We start from the raw sequence: 15,598 nt of genomic DNA, 5'->3' as shown, positions 1-15,598 counted from the left end.
TATATTGTTGGAATTGAAATTTTTAATGCCTTGTAAGTTATATATAAATCTTCAACATATTTTATGTTTATGATAATTTTGAGTATAAAACTGGAAAGTAAAAAATATACTTGATAGAAATCACTTTTAAGTCTAAAACATAAGGACATCAAAGGAGTTGTGATTATTTTGAGGGTATTTTATAATCTCCTCCATTAGATTATTTGTTTCTTGAGGGAAGGAGCTGCCTTTGCTCAGGTGTTTAATCCTATTGTTTGCCAGTTGGTGAATCCTAATCTATTTTTTGAGTGAATGACTAGGGGCAGCAGGATCAGCAAAGTTATTTTTGTTGTTGTTTTTGTATAACTGGATTGAATGTAGGTATTAGAATCTATATCTCTGGCACTGAAACAAGAAAAATAGATAAGAAACTCCAAGCTATAAAGTTGGGAGGAGAGAGATTGTGAAGATTTATCTAGAAGTTTCAGAAACACTTTCACATCATTTGATCAGTTTTTATAAAAGAAACATGGATATTAGGGTATAATATGTGAATCATTATTTTTAATATTAGAACCTGTGGGATCCTTCAGTAGAAACCTCACTGAGGTCATTAGCTGTCACTAGAGACCTTGCTTATCAGATATTGTAGCCATTATTCAAAGTGCTGTAATTTACGGACTCTAAATTTTCATGCATTCATTCACTAAGGATCAATCACCATGGATTCCTAATGGACAGGCAGGTAAGGAAAATTTTCTTTTTATGTCATATATGCTTCTTTTCTCCTTTACCTTTCCCTTCCTCCCTCTCATACTGCCTTCCTTCCTTCCCTGGTTCCTCTTGTATCATTATCTGTATTTTTAGGACAGACATAATTAGAATAACAAGGTCTCCATACCTAATCTGTGTAAAAGATAAAAACATGTCTCTGGGGACTGATAATTATGAATCACTAAGAGATATTTCAAGGACTAGAAATTTGGTAATAAATAGAAATAAGGTAATAAAGATTACCTTACTCAAAGAAAGATATATTTTTTAAAATATTTATTTATTTATTTTAGAGACAGAGAGTGAGCTTGAGCAGGGGGAGTGGCAGAGAGAGAGAGAGAGAGAGAGAGAGAGAAAGAAGCAGGTTCCTCACTGAGCTTGAAGCCTGACATGGGGCTCCATCTCACAACCCTGAGATAATGATCTGAGCCAAAATCAAGAGTTAGAGGCTTAGCTGTCTGATTCACCCAGGCCTCCCCAAACAAACATATTTTAAACTGAAACTTTAGCTTTTACTTTTATAGGTTCAAAGATTTTAAATTTTTCAAAAGTCTTATTGTGTTACTGTCTGAACTAGGGAATGTGGAAAAGAATGATAGAGCAGGGATGCCTGGGTGGCTAAGTGGCTGAGCCATCTGCCTTTGGCTCAGGTCTTGATCCCAGGGTCCTTCCGGCTCCTTGTGGGGAGCCTGCTTCTCCCTCTGCCTATGTGTCTCTGCCTCTCTCTATGTGTCTCTCATGAATAAATAAATAAAAATATTTTTTACAAAAAAGAATGATAGAGCAGAGGCATCTGCATAGAGGCCTAAATTTGATATTAAATACAGGGATAGAAGGAAAGGAATGGTGTGTCATTTTGTTTATCTTATTTTTCCTGGGCCAGATGTAGTAGAAAAATGGAGGAGAGGGCAGCCCCGGTGGCTTAGCAGTTTAGCGCCACCTTCAGCCCACTGCCTGATCCTGGAGACCCAGGATTGAGTTCCATGTTGGGTTCCCTGCATGGAACCTGCTTCTCCCTCTGCCTGTGTCTCTGCCTCTCTCTCTCTCTGTCTCTAATAAATAAATAAAATATTTTTTTTTAAAAATAAAAATGGAGGAGAAAATATATAAAGCAAAAAATTCCTTTGATTATGTGGACAGGTGAAATACATATAGGGAGGTAAAATATTTTACTGCTAAAACTACAAACTGAAAATTTACAAAATTGGGAGACTTATGATATTATTAGCTAAATACCATAACTAATAATAAACACTTAAAACTAAGTTAAACATTATAGGCCCAGATAGATGAATTTATTCTTCAACTTCTTAATGTAAAAGTTCAAAGTTTTTGAGATTTAATTCAAAATAACCAGGATTAATAACCTAATATAGGCTGATTTTCCAATTATATTTCTTTTTATTTTTTTAAAGATTTTATTTATTTATTCATGAGAAACACACAGAGAAAGAGAGAGAGAGAGAGGGAGGCAGAGACACAGGAAGAGGGAGAAGCAGGCTCCATGCAGGGAACTGGACATGGGACTCGATCCTGGGTCTCCAGGATCACGCCCTGGGCCAAAGGCAGCACTAAACCACTGAGCCACCCGGGCTGCCCTCCAATTATATTTCAAAAGGCAATAAGCCACTGGCTTTATATATATCAAATGGGGGTGCGGGGGAGGAAATACCAGAATTATCAGGAAAAAATAACATGAAATGTAATTATTGACTTATTTTATGTTAAAATCATGCATCTTTGTTATGAAAAATCAAGTTATATTCAACAACAACCAAAACCAACCCAATTTAAAAATGGGCAGAGGACTTGAATAGACATTTCAACAAAGAACATGTAAAATGGCCAATATAAGCAAAAAACATAAAAAGGCATTCACTGACATGAGTGCTAGGGAAATGAAAATCAAAACCGCAGGAGTTACCACTTCACACCTGCTAGAGTGCTGTTATTAAAAAACAAAAAACAAAAAGTAAAACGTATTGGTAAGGATGTGGAGAAATTTGAACCTTTGTACTTTGCCGGTAGGAATGTAAAATGGCACAGCAGTTCCTAGATAGTAATGATGATTACACTAATTTGTACACTAAAAAATGGTTTAAAATGGTAATTTTTATGTTATGTGTATTTTGCTACAGTTAAAAAGCCAAAAAAAAAAAAAAAAAGATTAATGAAGCAACTAAGGAGAAGACCAAAAAATTATTTTAAATTCAACTTTCTAGAAAGAACTCATGTTAATATTTGGTTATCATTCTGTACTTTGACCTTTTTATTGTGAGGTATTTCAGAAATTATCACTATAAAAACTATAGATAGTCATATTAGCAACACTTATGAGCACAGACACACTGATTTGTTGAATGTGAGCTGTGATCTAGGCGTGAGTAGAAGTGCCTGCAAAGTTAACCAGCCTGAGTGCGATTCAAACTTGCAACTGTGATCTCATACAAGATGACCTCACCAAGCCACCCCTGCCATAAAAATGAGCACTAAGTGAAACTGGAAACTGTGAAAAGCCCCGGGTCACATCGTTACATGTATCTGTGATAAGCATCATTATTCTCTGCTTATGTTATTTGGTAGTAGTGTTTATCTTAATTTGGTCTAATCCTAAGTGTTACTATAAATGTTTTGTTTTTATTCTATTTCAAATGTTTCTGGATATAACATTATAAAAGAATATTGATAATATTTGCTTTTCTAGATCACTGTGGTATGTTTTTAAAGAAAAGATGTAATAACATCTAGTTGAATAGCCTGCTGCAAATTAAGTAAAGTTTAGAAGGTCAAAGGGCATTTTGTTCCAGTTTGAACTCTGTCATTACCTTTCTTGTAACCTTAGACTAAAACAGCATCATTAAAGCCCAAATAGCAGTTGACTATTTTGGGTATTTTATAGTAAGTCAAAGGTAAGATAAAAAATTAGAATAGCCAATCAAATGTCCAAAATGTAATCATTTTTTATCTCCTTATCCCTACCTCCTCAACTTTCAATATGTATTATATGTTTAGCAATCATTAATGAAGAATGTCTGAATTTCTGTTTTCCACCATTTATTAGTTTTGTAATGACTTCTTCACCTTTCTCACCTTTCTTTACCTTTCTCACTTCTTCACCATTCCATTTCCTTACCTGTAAAATGGACGTAATAGGGCCAACTTCATAAGTTTGTTATGACAGTTCAGTGAACTAATATGGAAAATGGAAAACAAGTCCTTTTTTTTTTTTTTTTTGGAAAACAAGTCCTTAAAACAACGTGTGCATGATAATAAAGTGCCAGATAAATACAAGCTATCTTTTACTATTGTTGCTGTGATGATGATATACCTACTATGTATTCAACTCTAGAGTCAGTATTATGAGAGCTAGTAATACAAAACACTTATCTCAAAGAATTTGTTTCTTTGAAATAGTGTCAGAAATCTGAATTTGCATCCCTTCATCAATGTGAGGCCCTAGCCAGTTGAAATCATAGAAAAGACCGAACAGCTGGAATTAGAGAAAAAAACAAAAGAAAACAAGACAGATGGAAGTCTCCATAGAAGTCTAAGCCCTGAAAGATAGGATTTGCAAAGGCTGGGGAAAACCTACCCCGATCCCCCCTCTACCCTCTACCATGTGGTAGGTAGGCATTAAACTACATACTCCATAATCTTTCTTTGCGCTCCTCATGACAGCCTGGTTAGGTCACATAGCTACTATTTGCCAAATCAGGGATTTAAACTTTTAACCTAACTCCAAAGCCTTTCTTGTTTTCATGCTATGCCCCTGCTTGGATAATTACAGGTTATATTATTCCAGTTAGATGCTTCTAAATATATCATTAGTTTTTAGTATATAATTTTTTTGTTTTTACTGATTTTTTATGGTTAATTTTATCTACATATATGCTGAATTTTATATTTGCTTTCTCATTTAATTTTGCTGACATATGTTTGTTCATAACTCAGGTGTAATGTCTTTGCTGAGGCCTCTTCTTCTGGATGTGGTCCCGACGATTCAACAGACTGCTGCATTGGCTCTTGGGAGACTGGCTAATTATAATAATGACTTAGCAGAAGCAGTGGTGAAGGGTGACATTCTTCCCCAGCTTGTTTATTCATTGGCAGAACAGAATGTAAGATTAAAAAAAATGTTTTGTATCTTTTTTGTCTTATATTTTTAAAAATCTGCTAGTTTGGGTACAGTGGCATGCTTGTAGGCATTAGAATTTTAGGATATTAATACAACCTTTAATTCTTTGAACTGCATATAATGTTACCTTTAGGGTATATTATCTTGGGAGTGATGGGCACATTTTTTCCATTACTGTTAATATAAGAAAACAGATTACACAGTTTTTAATGGGATTATATATAAAGCAGTACTTCTGTGAATGAGAGTCTTAAACCTGTAGGATCAGCTTTAGAGAGCTGTAGGAGCCTTAGCTAAATAAAAAGTTGTTTTCAGCAATCCTTATATGCAGGTGAAATCTGGTTAGTGGAAACTGTGAGACAGCTTGGAAGCAAGGGGAAGAGAAGCATACAAAAGGAAGGAGAATACCTGTAATGGAAGGTTTGGTAAAGTATTTTATACCAAGTATGTAAGCATGTCGGTTCTTTCAAGAGTCATCTAAGGGTGCCCCGATTTTTTTCCCTTTCTACACGGCTCTATTCTATGTTTCTGTACAGCACCACCTAACAATAGTTAAGGACCTTCCTACAGATAGGGTCTTGGTCTGTTTATTCCATTCTATTAGTTTACCATAACCTAAGGATGTATGTTTCTTTTTTGGGGCTATATATTTCTTGATATATTTTAAGATTAAATTCCTATTTATGTAACCAAATGACAACTATCCAATTTAAAAATGGGCTTAAGACTTGAGTAGACAGCTATATACATATAAAGGAGATATACACATGGCCAACAAAGATGAAAAGATGTTTAACAGCATAAGTCATTAGGAAATACAAATCAGAATCACAGCAAAAGATCACTTTACCTACTAGGATGGCCACGACACACACACACACACACACACACACACACACAAGAAAGAAAAAGAAAAGAAAACTATAACAAGTGTTAGTGAAGATTTGGAGAAATTGGAGCTCTCCTACATTGCTGATATGAGTGTAAAATGGTGCAGCTGCTATACAAAACAGTCTGGCAGTCAAGTTAAACATAATTACCACATGACCCAGCAATTCTGCTAGTTAGATTTCCAAAAAAATTGAAAACAGGTGTTCAAACAAAACTTGTACACAAATGTTTATAGCAGCATTATTCACTATAACAAAAGAATGATTGGATAAAATGTTGGACATCCATATAATGGAATATTATCAGTTGTAAAAAGGGATGAAGTGCTGACACATGCTACAACATGGATAAATCTTGAAAACATTATGCTAAGAGAAAGAAGCCAGACATAAAAGGCTATATATTGTATGATTCCATTTATAGAAAATTTCCAGAATATGCAAATCCATAGAGACAGAAGGAGATTAGAGGTTGCCAAGGTCTGGGAGGAGAGGGGAATGAGGAGTGATTCCTGAACATGTATGCAGTTTCTTGTTGAGCCAGTGAAAATATTCTAGAACTAGACGGTGATGTTTGTACAACACTGTGAATGTGCTAAATGCCACTGAGTTGTACACTTTAAAAATGGTTAAGATAGTAAACATTTTGTGTATTTTATCAGAATAAAAATATAAATCCTAATTGTTTAAAATTTTGCTTATTTTTATAAATTGGAGAGTCATTTACTGACTGTCTTATCTCTACCAGTGGTCTCAGAAATTTTATTTTTCTTGCAGGTGTTCCTTCTATCATCAAATACTATTAGACTTTGTTCTTCCTGGACTCTTAGCTCTTTCTTTCGAGGGCAGAGTCTGTGTTTTGGTATCCCATGAAGAAGGTTCTCAATAGATCTAAATGCGAATGAATGTCCATGAGCTGTAGAGACAAAAAAAAAGTGCTAGGGCAGAAGTAAGGAGAAAGTGAGAATGTGAAGCAGTATTTCTAGGCTTCTGTCTCCTTCATCTACCAGTCCTTTAATTCATTTCTCACAGGATTTAATCTCTTCTTTATGAGGTACAAAGTCCCTGGCATGGCTTTTTTTTTTTTTTTTTTTTTTCTTAAGGCAATTCTTTTGGTGAGGAATGGGAGAGAAGAGAGTGGAATTTGGAGAAGCGGAAATTAAGAGAAAGGGGAAATGGGATCAGAAGGTGTGAATTATAGGCACTGTAGTTAACAGTGACTATCAATGCCCAGTAATTGTGAATTTGAAAATTCTGCCATATAAAAAGTCACATTAGCTTAAGGTGATGACAGGAAATTTATCACCATTATTTTTCCATGATTATAAGAAAATAATAGCTATTTTAAAACTCTAAGTTTTATAGTAAGTAGATATTTGTTACTGTCTTTAATCTTTATAACAAATATTTTAATATCTATATGTTGACATTTAAGAACCTAAAGAAATATATCAAATCAAAATATTATTATTGTATATTTCTTATATCATCAACATATACCAATTTTTTATATTTAATATGTTAAAATACACTTGATATATTTTCTTTCCTATAATTTTTGTTGTATTTTAATCTTTTAGCTAAAGTAAAATAGTATGCTTTCAAAATGGGTGCTGTAGTCACCTAGTCACTTTTAATTGTCACTGTAAAGAAATAAAAACTTGGAATCTAAAATAGAGGATTAATCGGGTTCTATTAATAAAAAAAAGAGATTATTACTATGTGATTATGCTAACCATAAAACAACAGTGAGTGTTATAGCCAAACACTTCCTCTACATTTAATTTTTTTAGTTATATGAAGAAAAACATGTTAGTATTGTGTTTCAGGTTTTTTATTTCTCAATCTGATAAAATTTTATATAGAAAATATTATAAATATGAAGCATTACTTAAAATTCACCTTACAAATAGAAGTCATTTGTATTTATCATTTTTAAAAAAGCATTTCTAAGAGGGGATAAGTAACACATCCCCTTGTTTGACTAGTTTATTTACCAGGAAGGGTTTTAAAATATATCATGAATGTTTTGCCTTTACATTTATCCAATAATTGGTAGTGTATCTCGAAACATGGTTGTTATTTCAGGATAACTTGGGACACCCAAAAGATTAGTTGAGGTCATGAAAGGCCTACCATGCTTAGAGACTGAGGCCAAGTAAAGGAAATGAATTTGTCAGTGGACAGTTTTGTTGCACATGCTAACAATCTAAGAGTTCCCATGGGTCAAACAAATACTTTTCAATGTGATGCAGATACAGAAGATCTCATTATTTTCTGAATTGGTAGGAAATACAATGTTTATATTTTATTTTATTTTACACAATTTCCAAATGAATGTTTCAGAACAAAACATTTGAAGTGTAACTTAAGACTTAACATTATTTCAGTTTAGTTACTGAACAAAAGCAATAGGAGAACATCAAAAGATTTTGCAGGATGTTTTTCATCTTTTGTATTGAAAAGCTGTTGAGCTTTATTTATACTAATGTCATTTTCATGTTGGTTTTGGTCTATTTTAACCTTTGGTTTTATGAGTGCTTAATTCACTTTGAGTTTTATCTATTTTATCATTGTAGCGTTTTTACAAAAAAGCAGCTGCTTTTGTGTTACGAGCAGTTGGTAAACATTCTCCTCAACTAGCTCAGGCAATAGTTGATTGTGGAGCACTGGATACGCTGGTGATATGCTTGGAAGATTTTGACCCTGGAGTCAAGGAGGCTGCAGCTTGGGCACTTGGATATATTGCAAGACATAATGCAGGTAATGGAGCATATCTGAAAACAGGATTATTAAAATTTAGATTTATTAGGTAAATCTGGTTTTGCTTAGTGAGCTATAGATGCAGTTCTAATGATGTTTCCATACATTATGGGAGATAAGTTTTGAATGATGGCCAAATTGTTTGGATCACAAATTCACAAAAACCTACACATTTCAGTCTTGGGAGAAGATATTTGCAAATGACATATCCAAAATCTATAGAGAACTTATCAAACTCAACACCTGAAAACAAATAATCCAGTTAAGAAATGGGCAGAAGACATCCAGATGGCTAACAGACACACGAAAAAATGCTCAACATCACTCATCATCAGGGAAATACAAATCAAAACCACGATAAGATACCACCTCATACCTGTCAGAATGGCTAAAATTAACAACACAGGAAACAACAGATGTTGGTGAGGATGTGGAGAAGGGGGAACCCTCTTGCGTTGTTGGTGGGAATACAAACTAGTGCAGCCACTCTGGAAAACAGTATGGAGGTTCCTCAAAAAGTTAAAAATAGAGCTGCCCTATGATCCAGCAATTGCACAACGAGGTACTTACCCAAAGGCTACAAAAATACTGATTTGAAGGGGCGCATGCACACTGATGTTTATAGCAGCATTATCAATAACAGCCAAATAATGGAAAGAGCCCAAATATCTGTCAACTGATGAATGGATGAAGAAGATGTGGTAAATTGCTGGAGGGGAGATGGGTGGGGGGAAGGGGTAATTGGGTGATGGACATTAAGGAGGGCATTTAATGTAATGAGAACTGGATGTTATGTGCAACTGATGAATCACTAAATTCTACCTCTGAAACTAATAATACACTATATGTTAACTAACTTGAATTTAAATAAAATCTTTAAATAAATAAATAAAATACAAATCTATTAACATATATATAGATATAGATACATAATGGAATATTACTCAGCCATCAAAGAGAATGAAGAATGATGAAATTTTGTCATTTGCAAAGACATGGGTAGAGCTAGAAAGTATTATGCTAAGTGAAATAAGTCAGTCAGAGAAAGACAAACACCTTTGATTTCACTCATATGCAGAATTTAAGAAACAAAACAGATAAACGGAAGGGAAAATAAGAGAGCAGGAAGCAAACCATTAGAGATTCTTCACTATAGAGAAAAAACAGAGGGTGGCTGGGGAGGAGCTGGGAAAGGAGATGGGCTAAATGGGGGGTGGGTATTAAGGAGGGCACGTATTGTGATGAGCACTGTGTGTCATACGTAAGTGAAGAATCACTAACTTCTACTCCTGAAACCAACATTACACTGTATGTTAACTAGCTAGAATATAAATAAAAATTTGAAAAGAAGAAAACCCTACGCATTTCAGTCATTATCTTAGTTGGCAGAAAAGAAATTTGAAGATGGAAAGAGAAAGGGAGTGGGGAATGAGGAGAGTGAGATATTGATGGATTCTCATAGACCTTGGTAAATTGGTTCAGTGAAAAAATTTTAGTTTGTCACTCTTCGGGGGATATTGGGTCTTTATTCTCTCTCATGATAGGGGTGTTCTAAACCAGGCAGGAGACATATTACTTGAATGAATAGTGTTGAAGAGAAATGGACATGATAATTTCTAGAATATATTTGTATTGAGCCCATATTGGCAAGAAGAAGGGGAAGGAGGAGTACCTTCTTTTATAAACTCACAGCTCAATGAAGTCATCAAGAAGGACATGGACCTCTTGTGTGAAGTTTGTGCTGACACACCTGATTGGTAAAGAATATAGAGGGAACAAAATTTCCCCCACCACTTTACAGAAGTTGTTAAACAATATGAACAGATAATACAAGAAAATACAGTTTCATTTTTTTATTTTTTATTTTTTAAAGATTTTATTTATTCATTCATTCATGAGAGACACACAGAGAGAGAGAGAGGGGCAGAGACACAGGCAGATGGAGAAGCAGGCTCCATGCAGGGAGCCCAATGTGGGACCCGATCCCAGGTCTCCAGGATCACACCCTGGGCTGAAGGCGGCGCTAAACTGCTGAGCCAACCGGGCTGCCCCAAAAATACAGTTTTAAAACAAACATGTAAAAATGATCAACTTCACTAGTAATAGAAGGGCTGCATATTAAAACATCAGTGCAAATGTCTTTTTCCATTTAATATTATTTAGAGGAAAAAAGAGAAAAGCAGAAATGTAGCCAAATGGCTGAGAACACAGTGGCGTTAGGATCTGAGTTTGAGTCCAAGTTGTATCACTTAGTTTCTGTATGACCTTGAACATGGCTTTTAAACTTCCTGAACCTCACTTAACTTCCTCATCGGCAAAAGATGGCACCTGAAAGTAGGTGTTTCAGAGATTTACTGTGAGCACAATGAGATAATATATGCAAAGCACTTAGACCAGTAGGCACATGGTAAATATTCAATAAATATAAGATATTAGTAATAATACTGAAGGTTGGAGAAGACATGATGTTTATACCCATTGGTGAAGGCATACAAATTATATAAACTTGTAGAAAGCAGCTCGGCAAAACTAAGTCGTGAAAGAGTTCATGGCTACTCTAAAAAGTCTGCTTTGGGAATTCATCCTAAAGAAAGCATTCCATAGAATGAAAAAGTTATATTCATGCAAATGTTATCATAGTATTATTTATAATATCAAAAACCCTCAAATATTGGGCAGGAATTTAGCAATTAAATTGTGGTAGTTTTTACTTAATGGAATTTCACTTGGCAAATTAAAAAGTTAATTATGAATCCTACATGGTAACATGGAAATGTGATTGTAATGTAAAAAAGAGATAAAATTACATATTGCAATTATAATAATATAAAAATAAGTTTTTTATGTGGACATAATTTTTTTTTAAACTTTCCTCTTTTTTTTTTTTTTAAGATTTATTTATTCATGAGAGACAGAGAGAAAGAGAGGCAGAGACACAAGGGAGAGGGAGAAGCAGGCTCCATGCAGGAAGCCTGATGCAAGGCAAGATCCCGGGTCTCTAGGATCACACCCTGGGCTGGAGGCAGCACTAAACTGCTGAGCCACCTGGGCTGCCCGTGGACATAAATTTCAAAGAAATACACGTTTGTGTTACTAGGGTGATAGAATTAAGGATATATTTGTTTTCCATATTTTTAAGTGTGTGTGTATGTATAAAACAGTAGGTACCACTTAGTACTTACTGTGTGCCTGGCTCTGTGCAGTATGCTTCAGATACATTATGTCATTTTGATTACTGTTACTCCATAGGGTGGGTATTACCCTGTTAAACAGAGGAAGAAAATGTAACTTAGAGAGGGTGACTCAAAGTTGCCTAAATGGTGGAACCTGAATTTGAGTCTAAATATGTCTGACTTCAAAGCCCATGTTAACCACAGACCATAACAGCTTCACTCAATATATCTTAAAAGAGCGAAGAAGGAATTAAAAATGGAAATATGAAGAGGTTCTCCCATGGTTATGTTTAATTTGGTTCTTAAAATGGCAACACTATTAGAGACAAAAAGGGAAGAAAATGATGCAAAAATAAGTGGAGAAAGAAAGCTATTGTCATGCCTAGAACGATTCTGAATCAGTATACTAAAATGATTTTCTGGGGCACCTGGGGGGCTCAGTCAGTTAAGCATCTGGCTCTTGGTTTCAACTCAGGTCATGATCTCAGGGTTGTGGGATTGAGCCTTACATCTGGCTCCCCACTGATCAGAGAGTCTGCTTCTCTCTCCCTCTCCCTCTTCTCCCCCCCACCCCTGCTCACTTACTCTCTCTTTCTCTCAAATAAATAAAATAAAATCTTAAAAAAGTATAGTTCTTTAATATCTGGATTTTGGTTTTCCAAATAGGGTCACCTAGGACTATTCTTTAATATATGTTGATTGAGGAAACTAAGGTATTTTTTTTGTTTTTAAGATTTATTTGAAAGACAGTTGGGGCAGGGAAGGGGCAGAGGGAGAGAGAGAGAACCTTGAGCAGACTACCCACTGAGCATGGAGCCCAACATGACACGAAACTTGCTCCCATGACCCAGAATCCTGGACCTGAGCCAAAATCAGGAGTTGGATGCTTAACCAACTGATCTGCCCAGGCACTCCTAAGGCAGTGTTTTAAATCAGAAGCTGGTTACCATGAGAAACTGGTTATCATATTTAGTTTTGGGTTTTGCTGTTGTTGTTGCATGTGGTCAGAGGACTTTATGGCAAATAGATTGTAATATGAATATTTCAAAAGGCGGTGCAAAGGAGCTTTGAGAGACTGCCGTACAGATACATTGTCAGGCAGGTGCCTATAGATAACCTTTCTCTATCTCCCTTTTGTTGAGTCTGAGGCTAAATGATTATAGTTCATAAATAGAATCTGTCTTAGGGATTCCATTCCAATTTCTTGCTATAATCTGGCTCCCACATGGAATTCCCACTGTAATTTCAATATTTCACAGTAGTTAGGGATCTGGGACCCAGAAGCTCCCAGAAGAGATTACTGCATAGATTTCTCAGAAGGAAAGGGAATTGTTACCCAGTAGGCAATAAAAGAAGTCATCACTCACATCCTGAATTAGTGAAAATAGAGGGTTTACCTCTAAATAACCTGGTTTCTTTTTCAATGATTTCCTAAAAATAGAATAAGATTAATCGGAGGACACTCAGTGTTTTCTTCTTAGTATTAGGAGAATATTTCATAGACAGTTCAGGAAATAGAAACCTTAAGTGGAGATGCAAAAGAGATAAAGTGTACCTGTAAGGGCAATAGAAGGAAAACGTTTTGTGTCTCAGAAACAAAAATAAAGTAAGCATGCAATTAGAAGAGAAAAATCAATAGGCACCATCTGACTTGTTCTTACTTGAAAGATACAACTTCTAAAAGTTATTTCTATGAGTAGATTTTAAAGCGTTTTAGATAATCAAAGGGAACTGGAGACAAACAACCCGAAATGGTGTGGGGTTTTTTTATTTTTTAACTCTGTGTGAATCGTAACATTAAATTTCTGTGGTTGAATCACCAGTTATTGAATATACTTGACATATAGACCTCTTACTAGGAAGATAAATAAACTATTTCTTTGTTTTCTCCTGCTTTTTAAATAAAAGCTGAGATAAATCCTTAGATTGGTTCTTTCTTCTTCCTTCTCTCTGGATTCTCCCAGTCTGCAGCATTATTCTATTAACATATTTAACTCATCCATATTGACTTCTCACTGTATCTGAGGATTAGTCTTGCTTTTGGAGATAATAGAAGGATGAGGCGAGGAGCCTGCGTGGACTAAAAGTGTGAGGGGCGAGGAAGAATGAACCATGGGTCTCTGCAGGTGCAGGGCTTCCACCTGGAGGGGCCCAGAGGAGTGTGTCGCCCTCTCCAGGCCCTGCTCCCCTGCTCCCCACTGGCAGCCTCTCTCTGGCTTCCTTACTGTGGTAGCACAGCAGCTTCCCAGAGGAGCTGCTTCCAGTGACCTTGAATCAAGGGTGTGGGAGCAGGGAGGGTAGCACTTGGGACTAAGGTGAGAGCAATAGCCTAGCTGAAAACATGAGGAAGGAGGAACCATACTAAGGTTTTGTAGGTATGATTTTCCACATTTCCACTTAAAAATAAGTTTTAAGTGTTTATTCTGGAAGTTTTAGCTAAATATGCCATCTCTTTATATACTTTTGCTGTCTCAGAGTAAACTTTGTTCTCAAGCCCAGCAAAAGGAATATAGTACATTTGGTTAGGTGTCCTAAAACATTTTAATCATTGCTATAATTGTCATATTATATAGATGAGGAAACTGAAGTAGAGAGGGGAAGGATTTATTCTGGCCCGGCAGCAATTTATGATGGAACTGTCTGGCAATTACTCAGAATCTTTCAGAGATTCTTCCTTTTTATACTGTGAGTATGTAAAGTGTTTGAGAGCTCATCATTCTTCATTTTAAGCTCCTCATTGTATCTAAAAGTCTTGCCAGATACCTCTGTTTTTAATCCCTCATGGCTGGTTTCCACATGTGTGACTATCCTTTCTCCTATAGACTTGATTGATGTCCACAGGACTAAATCAAATGAGAGATTTCCATCCCAGCTCAGTGGCAGTTAGGAGATAAGACTGCCAGAATGAGCAGTGCTGGCAGGAACTGGCTGGTTTGGATACTATAGAAACATTTAGTAGATTATATTCTATTTGCCTAATAGATAATATAAAGAAGGGATCCAGATCAAGCTGGCCAGCCTGTTTCTTTTCTATCTTTATGTAGAATGATGACATGATAAATAGAGAAAATAATTTTAAAATTCAGAGTTTTGCAAATATTCTTCTCATACCACCCATCTATCAATACCAATAGGCTAAACCCATGTGGAACAGCCTTAGGAAGCAGTAATTAATTTTTGAAAAATCCACATATTCATGACAAATATCTGAGATAAACAGGGACTTTGTACTGTGTGGATGAGGGGGTGAAGGGGACTATAGCCTGGTAATTAAAAATTATTTTAAAAGTCCTACAGATGACTGTCTTTACTGATGCCTGTAGATAATGATGTTGATTTCTGTACTGTCTTTTTCTTTGTACAACTTGTTTTATCTTGGAGGGGTCAAGGAACACATGAGCATCTGATGTATAGGAGATTGTATGTATTACCTGTTATACCTATTTTGATCCTAACATTGATTTCCACAAATACCTTTTCTACGTATTTAAGTGTTGGTGAAAAAAAGATAAAGTGCAAATAAATGTCTTATCCATGTTCTTTTGTCATGGAGGCCAAATATGTTAAAGTAACACTTTAATTATAACTTTACTTCAGTAGTTACCTCCTTTGATAGTCATTTTTAGGATTAGTTTGTGTGCTAGCTAGAAGAAAAATATGTTGTGAATGCTTCTGTATTTTCATTTATTGTGATTTTTAAAGTTATAAACTCTTGTTTGCTAAAATCTTCTGAGATTTTTTTCATGCACCTTTTTTTAGAATTTAGAATATGAAACAATAACATAATTCTGTAATCTCAGATTCCTAAGTCCTTGAGGCCTGTAACTTTATATATGAGGCTAGCAAACAATTTATTGCCATCATCATCATTGTAATCAACAAAA

The 15,598-nt window shown here is 35.3% G+C and overlaps 1 protein-coding gene across 3 annotated transcripts in view; it reads left to right on the top strand.

Annotated features, from left to right (window-relative positions):
• SPAG6 (sperm associated antigen 6) overlaps positions 1–15,598 on the top strand; it is a 72,965-nt gene that overhangs the window by 13,276 nt on the left and 44,091 nt on the right. For 2 of the 3 annotated variants that reach the window (XM_077896837.1, XM_077896835.1), the window contains exons 3-4: positions 4,705–4,871; positions 8,358–8,541. In XM_077896837.1, the coding sequence (XP_077752963.1) occupies positions 4,705–4,871; positions 8,358–8,541 (351 nt within the window). Of the gene's footprint in view, positions 1–3,307; positions 3,333–4,704; positions 4,872–8,357; positions 8,542–15,598 lie in introns of those variants that run through there. The other variant, XM_077896836.1, reaches the window with a different exon arrangement.

Source organism: Canis aureus, chromosome 5 (assembly GCF_053574225.1).
Source record: "Canis aureus isolate CA01 chromosome 5, VMU_Caureus_v.1.0, whole genome shotgun sequence".
NCBI classification, from domain to species: domain Eukaryota; kingdom Metazoa; phylum Chordata; class Mammalia; order Carnivora; family Canidae; genus Canis; species Canis aureus.
Note: the sequence above shows the minus strand (reverse complement) of the source record. Positions and strands in the feature narration are given on the sequence as shown.